The sequence below is a fragment of the Acartia tonsa genome, chromosome 13 (genome assembly GCF_053477335.1).
Source record: "Acartia tonsa isolate MP-2025a chromosome 13, ASM5347733v1, whole genome shotgun sequence".
In the NCBI taxonomy this organism is placed as follows: domain Eukaryota; kingdom Metazoa; phylum Arthropoda; class Copepoda; order Calanoida; family Acartiidae; genus Acartia; species Acartia tonsa.
In genome coordinates, this window is record NC_137272.1 from 24004476 (window position 1) to 24025604 (window position 21129).

The window sequence follows — 21129 nt, forward strand, 5'->3', positions numbered from 1 at the left end:
TGTCACCTAAGATCTAACATTAAAAAAAATCACTTACAAAAAATGACATCTGTAGTTTTAGATAAGTAACGATCTGAAGTTTTAGTGATTATTCCATGGCAATAATATATATTTTTTGGACTATGAATTTAGTATTTAATATTCCTGGGGACACCTATCCGACAGCAAATAAATGCAAACAATATTCCTACCTGAACGGCAGAGAACGGATATTGAAAATCCAAAGTGTACGCATTAGAGTCTATCCTTCCAAATTGCATCACCTGAAATAAAAACAAGGATGACAACATCCATAAGTAGCGAAGCACAAAAAAATCGTAGATGGGAATACGTACAGGTAGATTTAAAAGGTTTTTACCAAAATCAAAAATAGATTTATTGGATAAAATAAATATGAAGCCTTGTTTTATTTTGTATGATGACGATGGTCAAAGTAAATTATATTAAAGATGCTCATAACAATGGGAAAAATTATTTTGATACTGATATCCCATAAAAGTTTGAAAATTGGATCAAAATAAACAAAGATCTTGGGAAATATGTAAAACATATAAAAATAGCCAAAAACCCGATAAAAGGCAGTCTGGCTGCCATGGTTGTTTTCTTAAAACGACAAAAAATTTAATTTTTAAATCCTTAAAAACTTTAAAAATTTGGAAAATCAGACCATATACACTGAAGATATGGAAAAAAGTGTTAAATATATTTATAAATAGCCTAAAACCTGCCAAAAAGGCAGTCTGGCCGTCATGGTTATTTCCTTTAAAGACGGGAAATTTAATTTTGATATCTACAACTGACAAAATTTTGAAAATCGGACTATAAACACTGAAGATATGGAGAAAATGTTAAAAATATAAAAAAACAGCCTAAAACCTGCTGAAAAGGCAGTCTGGCCGTCATGGTTGTCTTCTTTAAAAGACGGGAAATTTATTTTTGATATCTATAACTGAAAAAATTTTGAAAATCGGACCATACACTGAAGATATGGAGAAAAATGTGAAAAATATAAAAATAGCCTAAAACCTGCTAAAAAGGCAGTCTGGCCTTCATGATTGTTTCTTTAAACGACAGGAAATTTAATTTTGATATCTGTAACTGAAAAAATTTTGAAAATCTGACCATAAACACTGAAGATATGGAGAAAAATGTGAAAAATATAAAAATAGCCTAAAACCTGCTAAAAATCGGTCCGACCGCAAATGATGTTTTATAGTCAATTGTGCTCCTTAATAATGGGAATGTTGTCAAAAAATTTCAGCATTCTATCCTTTATAGGAGCTGAGTAAATCCCATTTCCCCCATAGCGTTACGGACTGACGGACTGACGGACTGACTGACTGACTGACTGACGGACGGACAAAGTGAATTATAGAGTAGCTTCGCTACTAAAAATAAATTGTAGAATTAGTGTAATTGTAAAACAAAGTTCTAATATCATTAATTTATGTAATGAGGGATATATTAGTTTAAGGTTAAACGGCTGACAGACTTCACTATCATTTTATCAATATATCAGTTTTGATTATGTTATTAAATGCAATTCAGTTAAGGAAAAATAATTAAAAAGTTTGTCAACCAAATGGTTCTAGGTTTAACAAGGTTTTGTGTGGTATTTTCAACTGAAAATTGTTTTAGTAATGAAAATACTATAAATTTCTAGGATGTTAACCATAGGCGTCCAAGGGGGGGGGGGGGTAATGGGCCATTTGGCACCCCCAAAATTTTGTGAACAATACCCCCCCCAAAAAAAATTACCCCTACCTTGGGGGTGCCGTAGGCACCCCCAACGATTTTGGGGGTTCTTTAAAAAAAAATTTTTTGGGGGGGTATTTACCCCCCCCAAATTGAATGTTCTTAAAAAAAAATTTTACTGTCCAACCAGTTAAAACAGTTCTTAACCATGATAACAAAAAATTTAATAGTTTGATCATGTTTTATTTGCTTGGGCCTTTATAAGGGCTAAAACCATCCCGGGGATCTATGATGTAATTGTAAAGCACTGAAGATTCCATAAAATAGATACCTAACTAAATTAAATATTTCATTAAATAATGAAAAAGAATTTCTATAGGCGATTTCTTTTGGGAGGATGTCAGGGTGTCTCAAAACTAGTTATAAAACTTACCAGGACCTATAAGACGCTTCACTTTAAAGTAAAATCATATTGGTTCATTGGTTATTGAGTTAATTATTGTATTTTTATGTTCTAAAGAATGAGATACTACTATATATTTGAATAGTAGTGGCGCCCTTAGCATCTAAGAACTCGTGTTTTCTAAAGGGTAAAAAGGGAGGTGAAAAATAGCCTAAAACCACTCAAAGGATTGACCTATAATAGTGTGGAACCATCATGGGATCTATGTGAAGCTTTCCTAAAAAGGAGAACTCAGTATTAAAAGTAATGAAATCTGAAGCTATAGTCAAATAAACCTTACTTACTACTTTATGTTATAAGATAGTACTTATTAACTTAATAGATTAGGTAGGTCCTTTTTTTACATAATTAAATTACCCCCCCCAAAAATTTTATTCCCCCGGGGTAAATTAGTTTGGGGGGGGTAATTACCCCCCCCCCAACAGACTTTAGGGGGGGTAATTACCCCCCCCCAATCAAATTTTACCCCCGGGGTAAAAATTTTGGGGGGGGTAAAAAAAAATTTCGGCGCGCTTCGCGCGCCATTTTACCCCCCCCAAACACGAATTACCCCCCCCCCAAAAAAAAGCTTGGACGCCCCTGATGTTAACGTATCTTATTTTGGATATTTCTTAATGAAAAAATAGTTTTTACTTAAAGAAAAAGAAAGGATAATATAATCAGAGAAAAAAATAAGCATTATTGAAATGTAAAGCAATGATTCCTGAATTTTTTTTTGTAATGAAATTATCAATAAAAACGACAAATCCAAAATTACTAAAACGAATATTTTTTTTCAATTTCGAAGGATGCTTAAAACCTATATATCCAATACCTAACAATGCTATTATATTGATCTGTGACTTATTTAATTTCTCCGTTTTTGACATAAACAATGCATTTGATATGACGAGTTGTGTCTTTTATGATAAAATAAACTTAATCATACAAAAAGAAAATTTATCAAAACATGTCTTTGATAGCCATGTTAATTAAATAAACCTCAAGAACAAAATAGCTAAATGTTTTTGGTTGCTTGGGCAATACTGCAAAAACCACCGACATACCTTAGTTATAAAGAATCGTGACTGCTATAAAGTGCAATAAAATTTAAGAAAATATTGGCAACAAATTTTCTTATGTCCAGACAAATAGAAAATTAAATTTGTTAGAGAAACAGAAAATAACATTTACACAATATGATAAAACTAAAGCTTAGGGCTTAGCAGTTACCACCGACAAAATATCTACTTGATTCAAAACTAGTCATAAATAATCAAATACAAGTTTTTACAATCTTTGCATTTTTTGTTATTAGCCGCAGACAAATCTGCAGCGGATTAAAAAGAGCTGCTGTTTTGAGGTTTAATAAAATTGTAATTAAGCCGCCTTTCATACAAGAGGTAGCCACTCGCTATACAAGTAAACGACTGCCGAGCCCTGCTTTTTTATATTTCTTAGACTCTATTACAACTGTAATAAAAAGGATTGTAAATCAGGAATGGTAGTGAAATGACAGTTTTATTATTTCACATTCCCTTTTCCATATGAAGACTTTTTGGGGGAAGATTTCAGTGGCGTGCGAAGCACTTTGTCTAGGGGGGGGCATTTTGAAGATTTTGTAAAATTTTGCCCCCCCCTAAATCAGGGTGCCCCGGGGGGGCACTTTGCTTTAGGGGGGGGCATTTTGATTATATATACTAATTTTAAATAAGGGCGTTTTAAGGGGTGGGATTATTTGATTATGGGCCTCCTAGTCCTTATCCCTTCTTCCCCATCCCTTCCCCCATCCCTATTTCCCATTTATATCCCCCACCTCTCCCCCCCCCCATCTCTTCTACCCCATTCCTTCTCCCCACCCTGCGATGACCAAAGGGAAGGGAGCTAGAAGGCATATTCGAAAAAATAGTACAGAAGATAAATTAACCTTTCCCCCCCCCCCTCCACCACAAAACATTTTTAATGGGTGGAAGGGGATGTTATAAAATCTCAGCAGGAAGGATGAATAACCCCATTAAAAACACTAGTCCCCAATATTTCATAGCAGAAACCATTTGGAAGGGCGCGAAGCGCAAATTTTTTCTTCAAATATGCAGGGAGGGAGGGGTTTTTGGGCTATTTATTACACTAGTCCCCAATATTTCATAGCAGAAACCATTTGGAAGGGCGCGAAGCGCAAATTTTTTTCTTCAAATATGCAGGAAGGAAGGAGTTTTTGGGCTATTTATTACACTAGTCCCCAATATTTCATAGCAGAAACCATTTGGAAGGGCGCGAAGCGCAAATTTTTTTCTTCAAATATGCAGGGAGGGAGGGGTTTTTGGGCTATTTATTACACTAGTCCCCAATATTTCATAGCAGAAACCATTTGGAAGGGCGCGAAGCGCAAATTTTTTTCTTCATATATGCAGGGAGGGAGGGGTTTTTGGGCTATTTATTACACTAGTCCCCAATATTTCATAGCAGAAACCATTTATAAGGGCGCGAAGCGCAAATTTTTTTCTTCAAATATGCAGGGAGGGAGGGGTTTTTGGGCTATTTATTACACTAGTCCCCAATATTTCAAATAAAATTTTCTTATTCGTTGGCTCAACAACTTTAGGGACTTTAATGGAATTTTGATTGGTTGGTTAATTAAGTCGAGTTTCCCTACATTTCATCCACTAATTGTAATCTATATAAGGGGTAATTTTGTGTATCATCATTGGGGATGTACAAATTTCTTTGGTAAAAAGTTTATATTATATGTTATACAAAATAAAATACTTCCTATAACCTGGTTTGTTATGTTCAGTGAAAAAAGATTATAACCTAATTTCTACACTAATTAAAAAATTGGTAAGGTTAAATGAATAGTAACTGTCTGTTTGGCGCGAAGCGCCAAAATTTTTTTTGGAGTATTTCTTGATCTTTTTTTTTGGAAACTGGGATAGTTTTGCTTTTTGTAGGGTAGGGGGCAAAAAGGGGCATTTTTGTTGACCAGGGGGGGGCAAAATGGGGCATTTTTTAACATTTAGGGGGGGGCAGGGGGGGCGGTTGCTAGGGGGGGCAGGGGGGGGCGTTTTGGTCGCTAGGGGGGGGCGATTGCCCCAACTGCCCCCTTCGGTTCGCACGCCACTGGAAGATTTATTTTACCGTCAATTATTCCATCCCTGATTCTCTGCTATAATAGAAACAAGCTCGCAAATTTAAATTAACTCAAGAAACAATTTCATAACATGTTTGTATAAGTTATTTAACTAAAAGTTTTTGTGTTTATTCTCACTAAATTAAATTAGTTTTACTTGTTTCTCATTCTGTACAATTTGTAATTTCTAACTAGTAGCCTCACTTCAGCCTCGAGATACTTCTTTTTCGCAAAGAGTGAGATGGAGAATACCTGTTATATTGAAAAGAAACTCTTAAGTGATCCATGAGCAAAAATGATAAACAGTATGTGCACGTGCAACGGTGCAGTGCATTATGCTTTAAAAATATCCTACCTGTACGCCAGCATGTTCAATTTGAAAGTTTTTAGCTGACTCTTGAGTTACACGTCCTCCAAAATCTAACTGGTACACCTACATATAACAATATTTAGTTGAAGCTTTATTTATTAAATTTCTATAAAAAAGAGCAGAAAGATGTCTGTTCGTTCGTTCCATAAGATTTGGCTATCCGCTAAAACGATTCTGTTAAAAACTGTTCACTCTCTCATAAAACATTGCTCCAGACCCCTCATTAAAGATTTTTAAAAATAAAAATAGTAAAAGCTAACAGTACAACAAATTAACAAGTTTCGTACGAACTTTTGGATAATAATTAAAGAGTAGCTAATTTTCTAAATATTTTAACAATAGAGCATATTTTGCTATAAAAAAGACTTAAAAATTAAACTTTTTGGCTAAGTCTTTGCTTTTAAGGGTGAACGTATTTTATTGATGTTCTGAGAATATAAAATATAATTTGTATTTCTCCTGATTGAGAGAATTGACCTAATTTATAATTTATGTTTCAAAGGTGCTGCCAATTTACAAATCAACATAATCAATTTAGATAATTAAAACAAATACGATTTAAGTTGAATATCAAATCTAAGCCATTCATATCCAACTATCACCATAGACTAATAGTGAAAATAGTCACTAATAAGCTTTTAATGTGTTTTATCCTTCTGTGAGAGCTTAAATATATCAACAAGGGTCTGAACATAAATACAAGGTTAAAGTGGGACACCCTGTAGATAGATAGGAGAAAAATATAAATGTACCTGACTACTTTCATTCCATAGTGGAGCTTTATTATGCAGCACAAGTTCGCGACACATTCTCGGGCTCACCCTGTAATATACATCTTGTAAGTCTAGTTTTTTTTTTTACATTTTTTGCAGGATCACCCTGTAATATTCATTATCCAAAACAAGCTCTCTTCTCTTTTTTCGAGCTTACCCTGTACTAGCATAATTTTTTTTAAAAATTACCTTAGGACTTGATTATTCAAGATTTGATTCTCTTTCCTATCTGGCGTTCCTTGGACTTAGTTTAGGACTTGATTCTGGGGACTAGGGTAATATTTCCTACCTGGCGTTTCTAGGACTAAGTTTAGAACTTGATTCTGGGGACTAGGGTGGTATTTCCTACCTGGCGTTTCTAGGACTAAGTTTAGGACTTGATTCTGGGGACCATGATAAACTTGAGTCTTCTACCCCATCTTGAGTACTTAACTGTCTCAACTATAATAAAAATTTAATTAATGTTCATGAAAACTTTGATGGAATTAGTTGTTTATCAAGAAGCAAGTTAAAAATAATTTTAAAATGACTTATAAGAAAGTGGGAAACTATACCACTTCATACGTGCTTTCTCATTAAGTATGGGTTGACCCCTACTTAACCCCTACCGGGCCGTAAAATTTATTTTAAATGTATGAGTGCCTGAATGGCTTTCTGTACTTTTGCTTGTTCATAAACCTGTCATTATCTAAACCCTATTTATATCTGTCTTTTGTACTAAAGAAGTTGTATCAACTTTTTTGCTTTTTATTTAAGATAGCTAGCCGGTCCTTTCAGTAAGTAGTAGATGTAAAATTTTTCATAGAATTCAGATATGCAATCGGTTTTTTTGTAGACCTCTTATTTTTTAAGTAATTTAAGTTTTTAAAAAAAATAATTAAGTCGGTTTTAAGGTACTAAAACGCAACAAAATAAAAGAAGAAAATAGCCAGTATAAACAAAAATAGTAAGATCTTTAATTTGACACCTTACTTTTAAAATTCTGTTGAGTAATTGTTGAAAAAATCTATTTTTTTAACCTCGGTTTAATCAAAACATTAAACCTAAATATTTTCTCATACAGACATAAAAAATATGGGTTCATATATACCATTAGAATGAGAAAAATAATATGAATCCATTGTAAGCAAAATTGAAAAAGTTTTAAAAAATTGTAATAAAAAATATAAAAAATAAAAAAGTTATTTTAAGAATTGTAACTACTAAACTAGCCAATCACAAATCGCAAAAATTGACGAATCGGGAAGCTTAATCTATAAAATTAACCTATAGAATTGCCAGAAAAAAAGGAGAACGTTCATACAATATATAAAATAGATACTACAATAAATATAGTGATATTAAAGAACATGTAAAGAATGAAAAATTATGAACAAATATGCATCAGTCTGTTTATAAACTTCAAAACAATCCAGTTAAAAATACATTATTGTTTCTTGTGTTTAAAAAATATCTGCTACATTGCATTGTCTTTTGTTTAGGTTTTTTTCAGGTTTGGTTTAAGCTAACCCTTTAAAGCCGAAAATTATGATTCTTAAAATAAACTTATTTTTTTTATTATAGTTTTATAAAACTTTTTCAATTTTGCTTAGAATAGATTCGTAATATTTTTCTGATTCTAAAGGTATATATGAACCCATGTTTTTTATGTCTGTTTGAGAAAATATTTAGGTCTAAAGTTTTTATTAAACCGAGGTTAAAAAAATAGATTTTTTCAATAATTACTCAACAGAATTTTAAAAGTAAGGTGTCAAATTAAAGATCTTACTATTTTTGTTCATACTGGCCATTTTCTTCTTTTATTTTGTTGCGTTTTAGTACCTTAAAACCGACTTAATTATTTTTTAAAAAAACTTAAATTACTTAAAAAATAAGAGGTCTACAAAAAAACCGATTGCATATCTGAATTCTATGAAAAATTTTACATCTACTACTTACTGAAAGGACCGGCTAGCTATCTTAAATAAAAAGCAAAAAAGTTGATACAACTTCTTTATGTTTTTCAAGAATCTTTTTTTTATCTATTGTGTTTCTACTACAATTTTTGAATTTACAAATTTTTCTCATTTCGTTGGATATCTGATTGTTTGATAGAAAAGAATAATATATAGATATATGCAGTAGAACATAACAATAAATCTAATATAAATTCTGAAGGATAAGCCATAACTATTCAGGATGGCCGGATAGTTCATATCAACAAAATATATATTGACATGCAATACTCAAAAATATAATTAAGGAGGAAAAAAACGTCTGTTTGTGTTAAGCTTTTTATAATTTTTGTTTATAGAGAGGAAACAGGATATTAGACTAATATCCCCCCCAAAAGATCCCCCCCCCCCCCCCTAGAGCAAAATTTCCAAATCTTGTTTTTGGCTCTGGTAGTTTAGAATTCTTTGAAGTGAAGAAAAAAAATATTTTTTTATCTTTCTAACTAAATTTAAAAAATGATTATTGGGTAGAATAATTTATATCCATTGTGCTATCCCTGTATCCCAGATTATTTATTTACCTTGTGTCTCAGTTTTTGTTTTTGAAAAGTTTCCAGGTTGACATAATTTGTTGTTGGATTGTTGGAGGTTGGGGCTGCAGGTTCAGCCACATTCTGCCCTCCTTTCATTCCTCGTAATCTAATATAAATAAGTTCAATAAAGTTAAATAAAGATTCAAAGTAGAACAATGTCTGCTTGTCCTTCCATTCCTTAAGATTACAATTCTAATTTAGGGAATATACCTACTTAGCATACCATGGTTCAAAGCTATTTTGTGGTAAAAAAACACATCTTACCCCACTAACAAAAAAATTCACCAATTTTTCTTTATAATAGGACGAGTTTTGAATAACATACATTAAAGTTAAGGTCGAGTAGCTACTCTATAGCTAATTCTATAATACCTTTTATGAATTTGATCAATATCATCCTCACTTGTAGTTCCAGTATTTTCTAAACTTGTTTTCTTGCGCCGCAGCAAAGGGGAGCTTAATATGGTCCTAAAAATTTAGATTTCTAGATAAACAACAATTAGCAAAAGTTGAAGAAATACAGGCTGATTAAAATGCGCTAGTAAAATTTAATAAATAAAAGCTTTAGGATAGATCTTGGCAAAATATAGATATTTATCTAATTTTTAAGTTAATTTAGTTGTAATAAGGACGATTAAATTAATAGGTAGTGTAGCAACATCAAAAATACTAATAAAAACACATTTACTGACAGATTTTGATTGCAAAGTAACTGCGCTAGTTAAATAAAATTTGCTCAATTAAAAAATCTCACAATTTTTCAAATTTGAACGACTAAAAGCAAATGTATGTGCTGGCGTGCTAAATATTGTTATTATTTGTATTGCAAAAGCATTATCTTCTAATGCAAGTGATATAGTTATAGGACAGCGGACAATGATTAACTTAATGTGTAAATATTTTTTTTTGAATGGAAAAAAGCTTTAATTACTAAATTAATTTAGCTCCCCCCTTCCTTTTAAACATAATGTTTGCAGATTAATTTAAACGCAATTGTTTCATTTATGAGTTATATCTCTAAAAAAAATTATCGTAAGCTTCATATTTTAGCTTCCATCCCATTATGATCCTACAATTTAAAGGAAAGGTTGATTGGGTTAAAACTTCCCTAAGAAGCTCATATAATCTATGGACACTAAAGCTAGTTTAGAATATTGGCAGGTATCTAATTCAATTGCCCTTTTAGTTTGACAATCAAATCAAACGCTTTATTAAGTTCAAAGTGTTTACAATTAGTAGTTATTTACAAATATTTATTTTTTATAACATCAGTAAATATTCTATTTTATAATTGAAGCTTTACTTTAGTAACGACTAGTACGTCTCCGATATTTAAGTCAGGCAATTTTAATTGGAAAACCGTTGTTAAGTTGATTGATTTTTAAAGGTTAAAACCTTTTTGTTATACTTATGAATATTTACGTTCAAAGATTTACAACTTGTGAAAAAGCAGTGTGCTTATTAGATTCTCTAAAATGAATAAAACATCTTTAAGATAATTTGATATTTAATATTTTTGTTAATCGCGAGGAAGAAAAAGAATTGCAAAAATATTTCTCTTGTACAATAATAGCAAGTTTTTTGTTTGTTTGCAAGTTTGCAGATACAGCCAACTTTTCTTTTTGGTTTGGGTTTCAAAATAAGATTTGATCAGAAGACAAGGGTTACATTTAGAAAACAAAAATACGAAAATAAGAGAAAAAATATGTTTTATTCATTTTTGTTATGTGTGTCGACCTGTCTTCTTCAGATAAATCATTATCTAATATCTCTATATCATCATGGCTACATACAAAAAAAATCCTTAAGATTTATTAAACAACTAAAAATGTACAAGCAAAGATTATTGTTGGTCCTTATATGAAAAAAATAAAAATAAATTAAAGACAGATAAAATTGACCAAAATAGAATCTCTCTTGATAATGGTGTTTGATATCTTAAGTTTTCTTAGGGGTATAAAAGTAGAAACAAGGAAATTTATATGAAAGTAAATTATGTACATTAGAATGCTATCATGTATGTATTGTATATTGTATACAAGCTAAATTTATAATGAAAAGGCACAGGAAGAAAAAAAATTTGTCATGAATTTTCCCTAAACACAGACTGTAATACAACAATACAATATGTCCAATTAATACAATAAATCTACTCTGCAGGGAATTAATTTTCTTCTTGTGCCATATCCTTGCCAAAACGTAAAGAACTAAATCAACATGGGATAACAAATTTGCAGAAAATAGGTTAGGTAAGGTTGAGAGCTTATACCTGACAGGGCTGAACGAAGTATTTTTGTTGTTTGTCCTTCTTTTCCTGGCCATGAGAGGAGTATTTGGACTGCTGTAGCTTCCCTGAACCTGTTCTGGTACACCCAAACGGTCACTATACCTGGATAAATAATAAAAATCTTACTAATTGAAAATTGAATAATTGACTAATTTAAGGATTAACAAGGATGATTAAGTCTAATTAATGGTAGTTAGACTTATTTAAACGACTTAGATTTACTAATGAAAAAAAAGTAGTTAAAGTGTAAATAATAAATGTGTAAGTTTTTATATTTATATGCTATCAGGGTCTCCACATTTAGCTCGTATTAGAGGGGACACGAGCTATATGTGTAAATTCCTCCAAGTCTATTAGGTATGTAAAATATGTAAAATTACCTTTTATGAACCGGAGTTCCTGGATCCTGCAGCCTCTGTGAGATTTCTCTTGTCTCTGACCTCCCTCTGGACGAACTCAGTTTTAACTTTGCCTTCTCTAGTAGGGTTCTAACTGAATCTAACCGCCTTAAATAAATTTTACTATGAATAACGGATTTTATATTTATTTTCCTCAATCCATAAGTACATAAGAAATTTTCCGTTATATGTTTGAATTTTTTCTTATTTTGGCTCTAAAATGTATATTTCCTCCCATATGGGCAAGAAATTTATCTTCTAATAATCCTGTAATCTTGTAAAATTTCATGTAAAAAATACTTTGTTCTAAAACCTTGATTTAAACTTTTGTTATTAGAGAGCAAATAAGAGAAACTTGATCAAAGTTAAACTGTAAAAAAATAGGGTTGGGCAGCTGCAACGCAGACGTGATAGGCAGTAAAAAATGGCAACTGGACGAATTAATGTTTTATAAAAGCCACATTAAAGGTCAGCAGTCGACAATTGGTTGCTTATTCCTGTAATACGTTTGTTTGCGCTTTCTGTAAATTATGATACGAAAATAAAAAAAAGACGAGCAAAAACTGAACAGCAATATGCTCAGTCAAACACATTGATTTATTTCAAAACTTTTCTGTTTTTGCGTTTTTACAACGGGTGGGTAGACAACAGGGATGCAAGGAATAGATTGAAAAAAGTTAAAAACCATCTCAAGACTTTATTTTGAAAATCAAAATAGCCTAAAACTATCCCAGGAACAATGTGAAGCTTCCACAAAATGTAAAACTCAATCGGTTAAGTTATTGAAATTTAAGCTTCAGACAGAAAAACCTTACTACTTTATATAACAAGAGAAAAATTATTAAATTCTAGATAGTAGATAACCTTGATGATCTAGGGCTAGGAGGAGGAATGAGAGGTTGGTTTTGATTAGAGCTCTCATCAATAGACGTAGCATCACCATCCTCAAGTAAAGATTCATCTCCATCCTCCAGACCACCACCAACAACGTCAAATATCTCGTCAGACATGTCGAGATCCTAAAAATTTAATTTTATGATCATAAATTTTCGTTGATATACATGTCTAATTCTAAATATAACTTACTTACTTTTGATTCAAATGGGCCGTTGGTATTTCGAAATGGTCTGCGGGTAACATTTACAAAGAACAATGTATTTTTCGTCAGTCCTTGTAAAAATGATGCTGTATATAAGTTAGACGGATGTTCCTTGAGAGATGTGGTATTAAAACTAGACCTGTTAAACAAAAGCTCTGAAATTTATACAATACGCAAGTTCTTGTCACTTTTAAAATTAAATATTTATTTCTTTTCAAACAATAAACTTTTACATTATATATATATTTTCAAATATGTCGGGAATAAATTTTATCAAGTTTAATTATTACCTTTCCCTCGTATGATTCTTTACAAGATTGGCAAATTTGTATTCCAGTATTTATTTCTTCACTACTCCTATGAAAAAGCTAATTAGTTAAAAATATATATGTAAACCTATCTCCACATAATTTTACCTAGTGCGTGCACAGGGCTTTGCTCTGGGGGATTCGAGAAACACACTTGGTAATTTGAACCCTCCTTTAACCAAAATCAAGGGGGTTTTCATTTGTTTCATCTATTCAAAGGAGTTCACACTATTTTAACTGGGGGATAAAAAATTGTTTATTATATCCAAACTCCTCCCTCCCCCCCAGATAATTATTTACCGCTTCCTTGAAAATCCTATTATATAAAGTAGTAAGCGTTTTTTTTGTCTGTTCCGAAGGATCTCGCTAACCACTTAACCGATATTGTTCTCCATTACAGTGAAGCTTCTTATAGGTACTGGGAAGGTTTTAACCTGTTTTTGGAGAGGATGTCTTGCCCCCCCCCTTCCCCCCAAAAATATTTTAAAAACTCTTTTGAAACAAATTTAAAATGGGATGAGGCCGACTTTTCCCCCTCCTACAAGTGCCCCTAGAGGCTTCTAGAGGCGTAGCCGCTAGTATATTATAAACTGAAAACTATTGAAGAAATTTAACTAATGAAATGAGTGAAACCAAAAAGGTGGATGTTTTTATACCTAATGTATAGAGATTATTTGCTAATGTAATATGTTATGAATTCGTGGTACTGAAGGTACACCAGTATTTTTCAAACATGAGAAGTTAAAACTATTTCCAACTAATCAGCAAATCTTTGGAAATATGTAAATAACACAACAGAAAGTTTCTTCGCAAACTTAAACAAATTAGATTGTATAATGTATAGGTCAACAACCTACTAATTTGTTTTTCGTGTTTCTGATACAAGTAGTAATATAAATAAAAAAATTTCACATTTCAGACGAATTCGGTTTAAAAAAAGGTAAAATATTTATAAATGAGAATTGATGTGAACATATGTAAGGAACGGTGGAATAAGTTTATTTTTTCGATTAATATTTACTTAAGACTATTTTAAGAATGCATACTAACTGTCTATTAAAGTACTAATAGAACATAATTTGATTGATTTTTTTTATCTTAGTTTGGCGCGGTCATTTCGTGGGCGCATTTAAAGCATGGTTTAAAAACATTCAAAACTAACCTAAACAGAGTTTCAACATCAAAGCTGCTGCTTTTTGCCAACTTTTTCTTTCTTCCCATCAGAGGTGTTGAATTCTTGCCAGGACCATAGAGAGCAGAAATGTGGTTAGTTGGACAGTTAGCTGCCACCAGTCTGTCACATTTAGCAGCTGCTTGACTGCCAGTATGTAAGTTTGTGACCAGCCGCTGGCAGTTCTGAAAAAAAACATGCATCATTAATAATCCAAGGATTAGAAAACAACTTTTTTCAACAGTTTCTGTCAGATTTTTCTGCATGCTATTGCTAAACGCAATGCATAATTAAAGTCAATATTAATTGAAAATGTTTGTAAGGGTAAGATAGGAAGACAAAAAATAATTCCTCATATTTTTCATATCCTTATAATAAAGTAACAGGATGTTTGTGTGTTTGCGTGTTTGTGTGTTTGTGTGTTTGTCTGTACCGAAGGATCTCGCTAACCGCTGAACCGATCGGGTTCTCCTTAACAGGGTAGCTTCTCATAGGTCCCGGGAAGGTTTATAACTATTTTGGGGGATGGTACCACCACCCTCCCTAGAGAAATTAAATTTTTTTTAAATTTCTCAATTTTAGAAAGAGAGTTGAACGAAAAACAAACATCAAACGTAAATTTTTTTACTTTTTCTTTTAAAATCTAAAATAAGAAATTGAATTATTAAATTCGACTCTCTCCTCCTCAAGTGCCCCTAGAGGCCTCTAGGGGCGTAGCCGCTAGTGATAAATAAAGTATATCGAAAAAATATATCTAAATAAATTCAATATTGTAAAAAAATGTTCCATTATAAAAAATGATATTGAAAGTAACATGTGTCCTTCATATTGTAAGTTTAGAAGTAGAAAACTTGGAAGGATTCGGATGTACTTAAGCGGACCTAAATAGCTTTTTATTGACCTAGTGACAGTGTTGACTAAGGCCTATTGAATCGCATAATGAAAAATTTAATTACTAATACTGTACTTCATAATACAATATAATATTGCCTTCACATTAGCTTCAAAGACAAAATAATTTAGTAGATTATATCATATTCCCTATAGATTTAACATCCATACCATTACAGCTATAAAAAAGTTACAATATCTCATAAACTCACTATTATCTATGAAAGTTGCATGGAAAAACACCTGGGAAAAAATGTAACATCAGAATTTATTTTGATCATTAAATGAGTCATAGATGTTTACTTGAGAGAAAAATAGGGAAATCATCCCTTTAGAAAAGATGATTATGACTGGTAAAGATACTGCAGGTAATACCTGATTATGAACACTACCAGGACAGGTAGAAATACTGGAGTTAATACCTGATTATGACCACTACCAGGACAGGTAGAAATACTGGAGTTAATATCTGATTATGATCACTACCAGGACAGGTAGAAATACTGGAGTTAATATCTTATTATGACCACTTCCAGGACAGGTAGAAATACTGGAGTTAATATCTGATTATGACCACTATCAGGACAGGTAGAAATACTGGAGTTAATACCTGATTATGACCACTACCAGGACAGGTAGAAATACTGGAGTTAATACCTGATTATGACCACTACCAGGACAGGTAGAAATACTGGAGTTAATACCTGATTATGAGCACTACCAGGACAGGTAGAAAAACTGGATGGATTCGCCTGGCGTCGCCGTTTTCTTTTCTCTACTGATAAAACCAGTCTAAACAAAAGTTCGGCATAGATTTTTGCAATAAGAGTAGGTTGATTAAAAGTATAGAAAACGCGAATTGTTGACTTCCTTATGTAAAGTTAACATGTGCAGATTGTAACAAAATAAACAGCTGGTTTCTAAAAAGAGCTAATAAATGTTCTACGTTTGTTTTAATTCATAAAATCAATTATTTTTAGATTTGTAAGTCTTTTGTGATCTTGTCAATCTTGTTATACTATGTCATTTAACATTTTCAATTAAATGTGTATTTTGTTCTTCAAAATTTAAAACCTTTCAAATTTAGATTAAATCCTTTTCCAATTTAGTTAATTGAACATTTACATCACAGGGTTTGAAGGATTAATTTTATCTCTGCCCCTGCACACAATATTCAGTAATATTATTAGCAGACAGTTATAGAATATTTATCTTTGGTAAGGTTTTAAACAAATTTATCAGTCGTTATATTTGCTTAAAAGCACTTATTTATATAGTTAAATAAAAATTAAGAACTTTATATAAATAAATATATTTTATAAAGTCAATTATCTCAACTAATTTATGTTTTAAAATTTGAAATTTTAAAGTGGCCAAATTTAGTCAAGTATATTGAATTATTTTCTAATTAGGATTTCTCTTCAAAAACAGAAAATATTTTTGACAAAGTGAAATCATTATCATTTAATTTAAAATTTATTACAACACAACTGAACAACTTAGATAATCAAATTCAATTGTTATCTAATTATAGTCATTTACATATTACTAATTATAAATTCTAACTATTTAGATTTCAATATCATTTTGATTCGTATCAGCAGTTTTAAGTTTTACAACTGCATACATCGCAATAGAAAAGATTTATGTCATTGAAAAAAAAACTTAATTGGTTGATAATGATTTGGTATATTAGTTTTATTAGTTATGTTGTTCTTAAATAAGAAGCTTTCCTATATACTGAGGGTTCTAAAAATCTAATTTTAGATCATAGAGTTCATATTATAAATTCTTTTACTTGCATAAAAGTATCACATCCATATAAATATTACATAATACACAATAGATAATATAACTACTAGAAATATCTTGATTACCTTCTAGCATTGTCCCACAGATGAGAAGCACTACTTGGAACTCCAAGAATATCTACTATAGCACCTAAAAAATTTATAAATAGTAAGAAAATATATAAATTATTGTTTAGCATCTTTTTGATAAGTTAGGTTAGGTTAGAACAAGTTCCCTTTAAGTTATGTATTTGTTAAAAATAAATTAGTAAATGAATGATCATTTTCGATCGGCGGAAAAGTTGATTTTCCTTATTTTAATTTGAATATCTAATTTACTGTAGTATTTATTCATGTCTTGAATGTAAATGAAATTCTGTAAGATAAGTGTCTCTGTAAAATGAAGCTAACTCAAACACATATAAAGACACACACAGACATAAACGCACAGACACACACACACACAAACTCACATAACCAAAATTACAGTTTATATCTTTAAATATATAAATTTACATCATGTCTATTCATAAGAGCTGCCTTTACAATAAAAAGAATGAAAAAATTAAGTGCTTTGAAGGGGGTAGTTGATGGAAATTATTGATGCTTAATTAAGATAACCAAAGTTTTAAGGATTTACATATCTTGCATGACTTTTTTATGTGACTACCAGCGGGGGAGGGGGAAACAAGGAGAACCATATTAGTTCAGCGGCTAGCGAAATCCATCTGCACACAGACACAATAGACATATAGACATCCTGTCACTTTTATATATAGATATAATAAGTGTCATTTCATAATTGGCGATAAGGAATAAACAACCTAAATTTTATATAAGAAAGCTATAGAAGTAAATTGAATACAATTTATAAGTAAACTTATAAAGCACCAAAGAAAATTTATCGTCAATAGTTCTAGGCAGTTTATTCTAGAGATTTAAAGATTAGAAAAATACAATTTCATACAAAATTTATATATATTTTTAAATTCAAAAACTTAGCAAGAATAATATCTGGAAACAAAGATCTTTGAAACGTCTGGATCTGAATAATATAGCTTTGGATACAGATTAAAAGTATCTTTTTAAAATTTAATATTCAGCATATTGTTGGAATACTTTGTATGTGGTATAAATTCTAAATGGATGCATGGAGGAAGGTAATTAGGAAGTATAAATAAATCTGCACATATTCTTCCCCAACTACATCAATAATAAGCACCAAAAAAGCAAATTTAAAGAATTGGATAGAAGAATATTAAAACCTGCACTGACCTATCCCTGTAAAAGTGAAATCCAAGTGAATAATATATTCTATTGAACTAAATTGTGTAGTTGTGTAGAATATATTTCTTACTAAAAAATAAGGAAAGATATTTTTCAACAAAAAAATGAAACAAGAACAATTTCGTATTTTGCAAAAATAATATTTCATATGAGGAATCTTAAAAAAATGGACAAAAAAAGAAGTCTTTTACTAAAATATTCCTTAATGGGAACTATATCCTTCTGGTACTATTTTAACATACCCTAACATAAAAAACATACATTAAGTAAAAAAAATGTAGGCTAAAACATAAATTATGTCTGATTTTCAAATACACCACAACAATTCAGAATACACAATATTGTATACAGCAAATACAACTATAAAGTTATATTGGATTTGTTTCAAGTGGTTTATAAATATAAAGTAAACCTTTCATATAAACAAGCTGAAATAACAGAAGGGCAAAAAAGATATTTGTATCTTAACGAAAGAATTGTTCCTACTATTTAGTTCATTAAAAAATTATCTTAAATATTTTTGTATAAAACTATATTTGTACCCTTTCAAATGACTAGCTACTACGCCCCCTAGAAGCCTCTAGGGGCACTTAAGTCGCTCCCCGCCCCCGTTTTCGATTTGAATTTTAAAGAAAAAGTTAAAAATATTTTTTGGAAGGGGTATTTATTAAAGGGGAACCATAGCGGTTCAGTGCTTAACGAGATCCTTCGCTAAAGACCAAAAAGGGAATATTGTAGTGATACAGGTTCTGAATACATTTAAAGAGGAAAGAAGACGTATGCATAGGGTAATACACCATACTATTACTTTATAGTAGCTGCGCAACCAAAAATTCATATGCAATAAACAGGTTATTTTTATCGTACATTTGAAAATACACATGTAAATAAAAAAAATAGAATAGATTTAGGGTATAGTTCCTTTCGTGGCAACGCACCTTTAGGGGCGATTCTTCGTTTTTTTCACAGTAGCTTTTCTCCTATTTCTATCCTGTGGGGCCAATTGCCTAACCTAAGCTAACCTAACCTAAGCTAAAATAACCCATCAAAAGCCGTTTTAAAAATATGACGAATCGACCCTTAAGGGGCGTTGCCACGAAAGGGACTATACCCTAAATTTATTCTAAAAATATAGTAAACCATGTAGCGTTAATATCATTTTATTAAAATTTAAAGGCTAAATATTTATATATCTATAATGATATTTCTTACCTAATTGATCCACACTACAGCTGCGGACGCATGTATTGTCTCCAAAGCTGAGCGCGGCCGGCTTGTTAATTGACGAATCCTGAACCACCTCAAACCCAGTGCTGCAACCACCATCGGATTCCGAGGTTTTGGAAGATTTTTTACTGGATGCTATTGCAGATTTTTTCGCTGATGTTGTTGCTGTGTTTGATAGCGAGCTTGTAGAGGCAGTCATTATGCCATCAATGTCGCGGAGCTCTTCCGCTTTGGCCGCCCACCGACTTGGACTGGAGATACTTGGACTAAAATTTGAAACTAATTAGATTTTTCCATCATGATACTCTCAGTTTTTTTTATTGAAGTATATTTTTATTTAAATTTATGTACACCATAAAGTATTTTTTGTCGTACCTAAAAATGTTTTAAAACGTGCACAGTTTAGTAATATTTTAAGTACCAGTGCATATTACCCTCTCTCAACGCAACACACGCCTTACATAGCAGGAGCACCTCATTAACGTCTCTAGTACAGGTCAGATTAAAAACCAGTACCTTCCCGACAGAAAGCGGAAATGTTTCTATGCACACTAATTTTGCGGTACAGTTTAATCACAGAATTGATTTGCTGTCAATATATTGTACAAGGACATATTAAATGAATTATATCTGGAGGTTTCTGGATGAACTGTACCTTAAGTTACTGGATGAATTGTACCTGGAGTTATTGGATGTATTATGCCTGGAGTTACTGGATGAATTGTACCAGGAGTTACTGGATGAATTGTACCTGGAGTTACTGGATGAATTGTACCTGGAGTTACTGGATGAATTGTACCTGGAGTTACTGGATGAATTATACCTTGAGCCACTGGATTAATTGTTCCTAGAGTAACTGAATAACTTGTACCTGGAGTTACTGGATGAATTGACGACTCTTGGATCGAATAGGTTTAACCCATGGCTAGGACTTGCTTCACAGTGAGCTGGACTTGCCTAGAAAAATGTAAGAGTATATGTTAATTCTATCATTGTCTAATTTTTCGAAAACTTATTATAAACAGTAGTAAAATTTGTGCTGTTGTTATATTGTGATAATTTCGTCTAAGAAGGACAACTTAAAAAATAATTTTTTCTAGTCCTTGCAGGAAAACCTATCTCTTCTGGTCCTATTACTGTTAGTAATTAGCTTGTCAGGGTTCTCCTAACCCTTACTTAACCTCACATAATCTAATTTAAGGAACAAAAATATGTGTTTAATTATTTAGTTTACAATCTTATCGGATTTTGTAAAATTGCTAAAATAATTTATAAGATAATTTTTCTAACAGCCATATTTCAATAAAAAAAAATGGCCTTTAGTTATTTTCACCTGACAGTTAGGCGTGCTTGGCGTACTGACGGGAGAACTTGGACTGCGGAATCCATCTTTTTGGCTTAGTATTGAGATATCCTAGAAAATTAATATGCATTTTAATTTCAGACAGTTTGACTATAGAAAAGCATTTAACTGTAATTTGTAAAAAAAATAATTTCTAAAAAATGTATGACAAACGTACGGACATATACTTGGTATAGAGTAGCTGGGCCACTAATTGAATGATAATAGATTGAACAAACATTGAAACTAGTCAGAAATACAAAAGAAGGCCTTTGGACAAGTACCGTAATAGGCAGAGAGCGACCAAACGACTGAACGTAAAATCTTTAATATCATTAACTTAAAATGTATAGTAGCATGAAGTGTACGTAAACGCAATACAAAAAGATGACAGG

At 31.6% G+C, this 21129-nt stretch overlaps 1 protein-coding gene across 3 annotated transcripts in view; it reads right to left on the bottom strand.

Moving 5' to 3' along the window:
• Positions 1-21129, bottom strand: part of Tusp (WD40 superfamily protein Tusp) — an 86600-nt gene that overhangs the window by 1237 nt on the left and 64234 nt on the right. For 2 of the 3 annotated variants that reach the window (XM_080180655.1, XM_080180656.1), the window contains 17 exons: positions 20726-20806; positions 20264-20349; positions 19378-19658; positions 16966-17029; positions 15793-15880; positions 14189-14382; positions 13009-13075; positions 12484-12638; positions 11602-11727; positions 11204-11323; positions 10672-10719; positions 9307-9402; positions 8923-9040; positions 6757-6848; positions 6387-6456; positions 5620-5697; positions 192-263 (listed from right to left, as the gene is read on the bottom strand). In XM_080180655.1, the coding sequence (XP_080036781.1) occupies positions 192-263; positions 5620-5697; positions 6387-6456; positions 6757-6848; positions 8923-9040; positions 9307-9402; positions 10672-10719; positions 11204-11323; positions 11602-11727; positions 12484-12638; positions 13009-13075; positions 14189-14382; positions 15793-15880; positions 16966-17029; positions 19378-19658; positions 20264-20349; positions 20726-20806 (1836 nt within the window). The remainder of the gene's footprint in view (positions 1-191; positions 264-5619; positions 5698-6386; positions 6457-6756; positions 6849-8922; positions 9041-9306; positions 9403-10671; positions 10720-11203; positions 11324-11601; positions 11728-12483; positions 12639-13008; positions 13076-14188; positions 14383-15792; positions 15881-16965; positions 17030-19377; positions 19659-20263; positions 20350-20725; positions 20807-21129) is intronic. The other variant, XM_080180654.1, reaches the window with a different exon arrangement.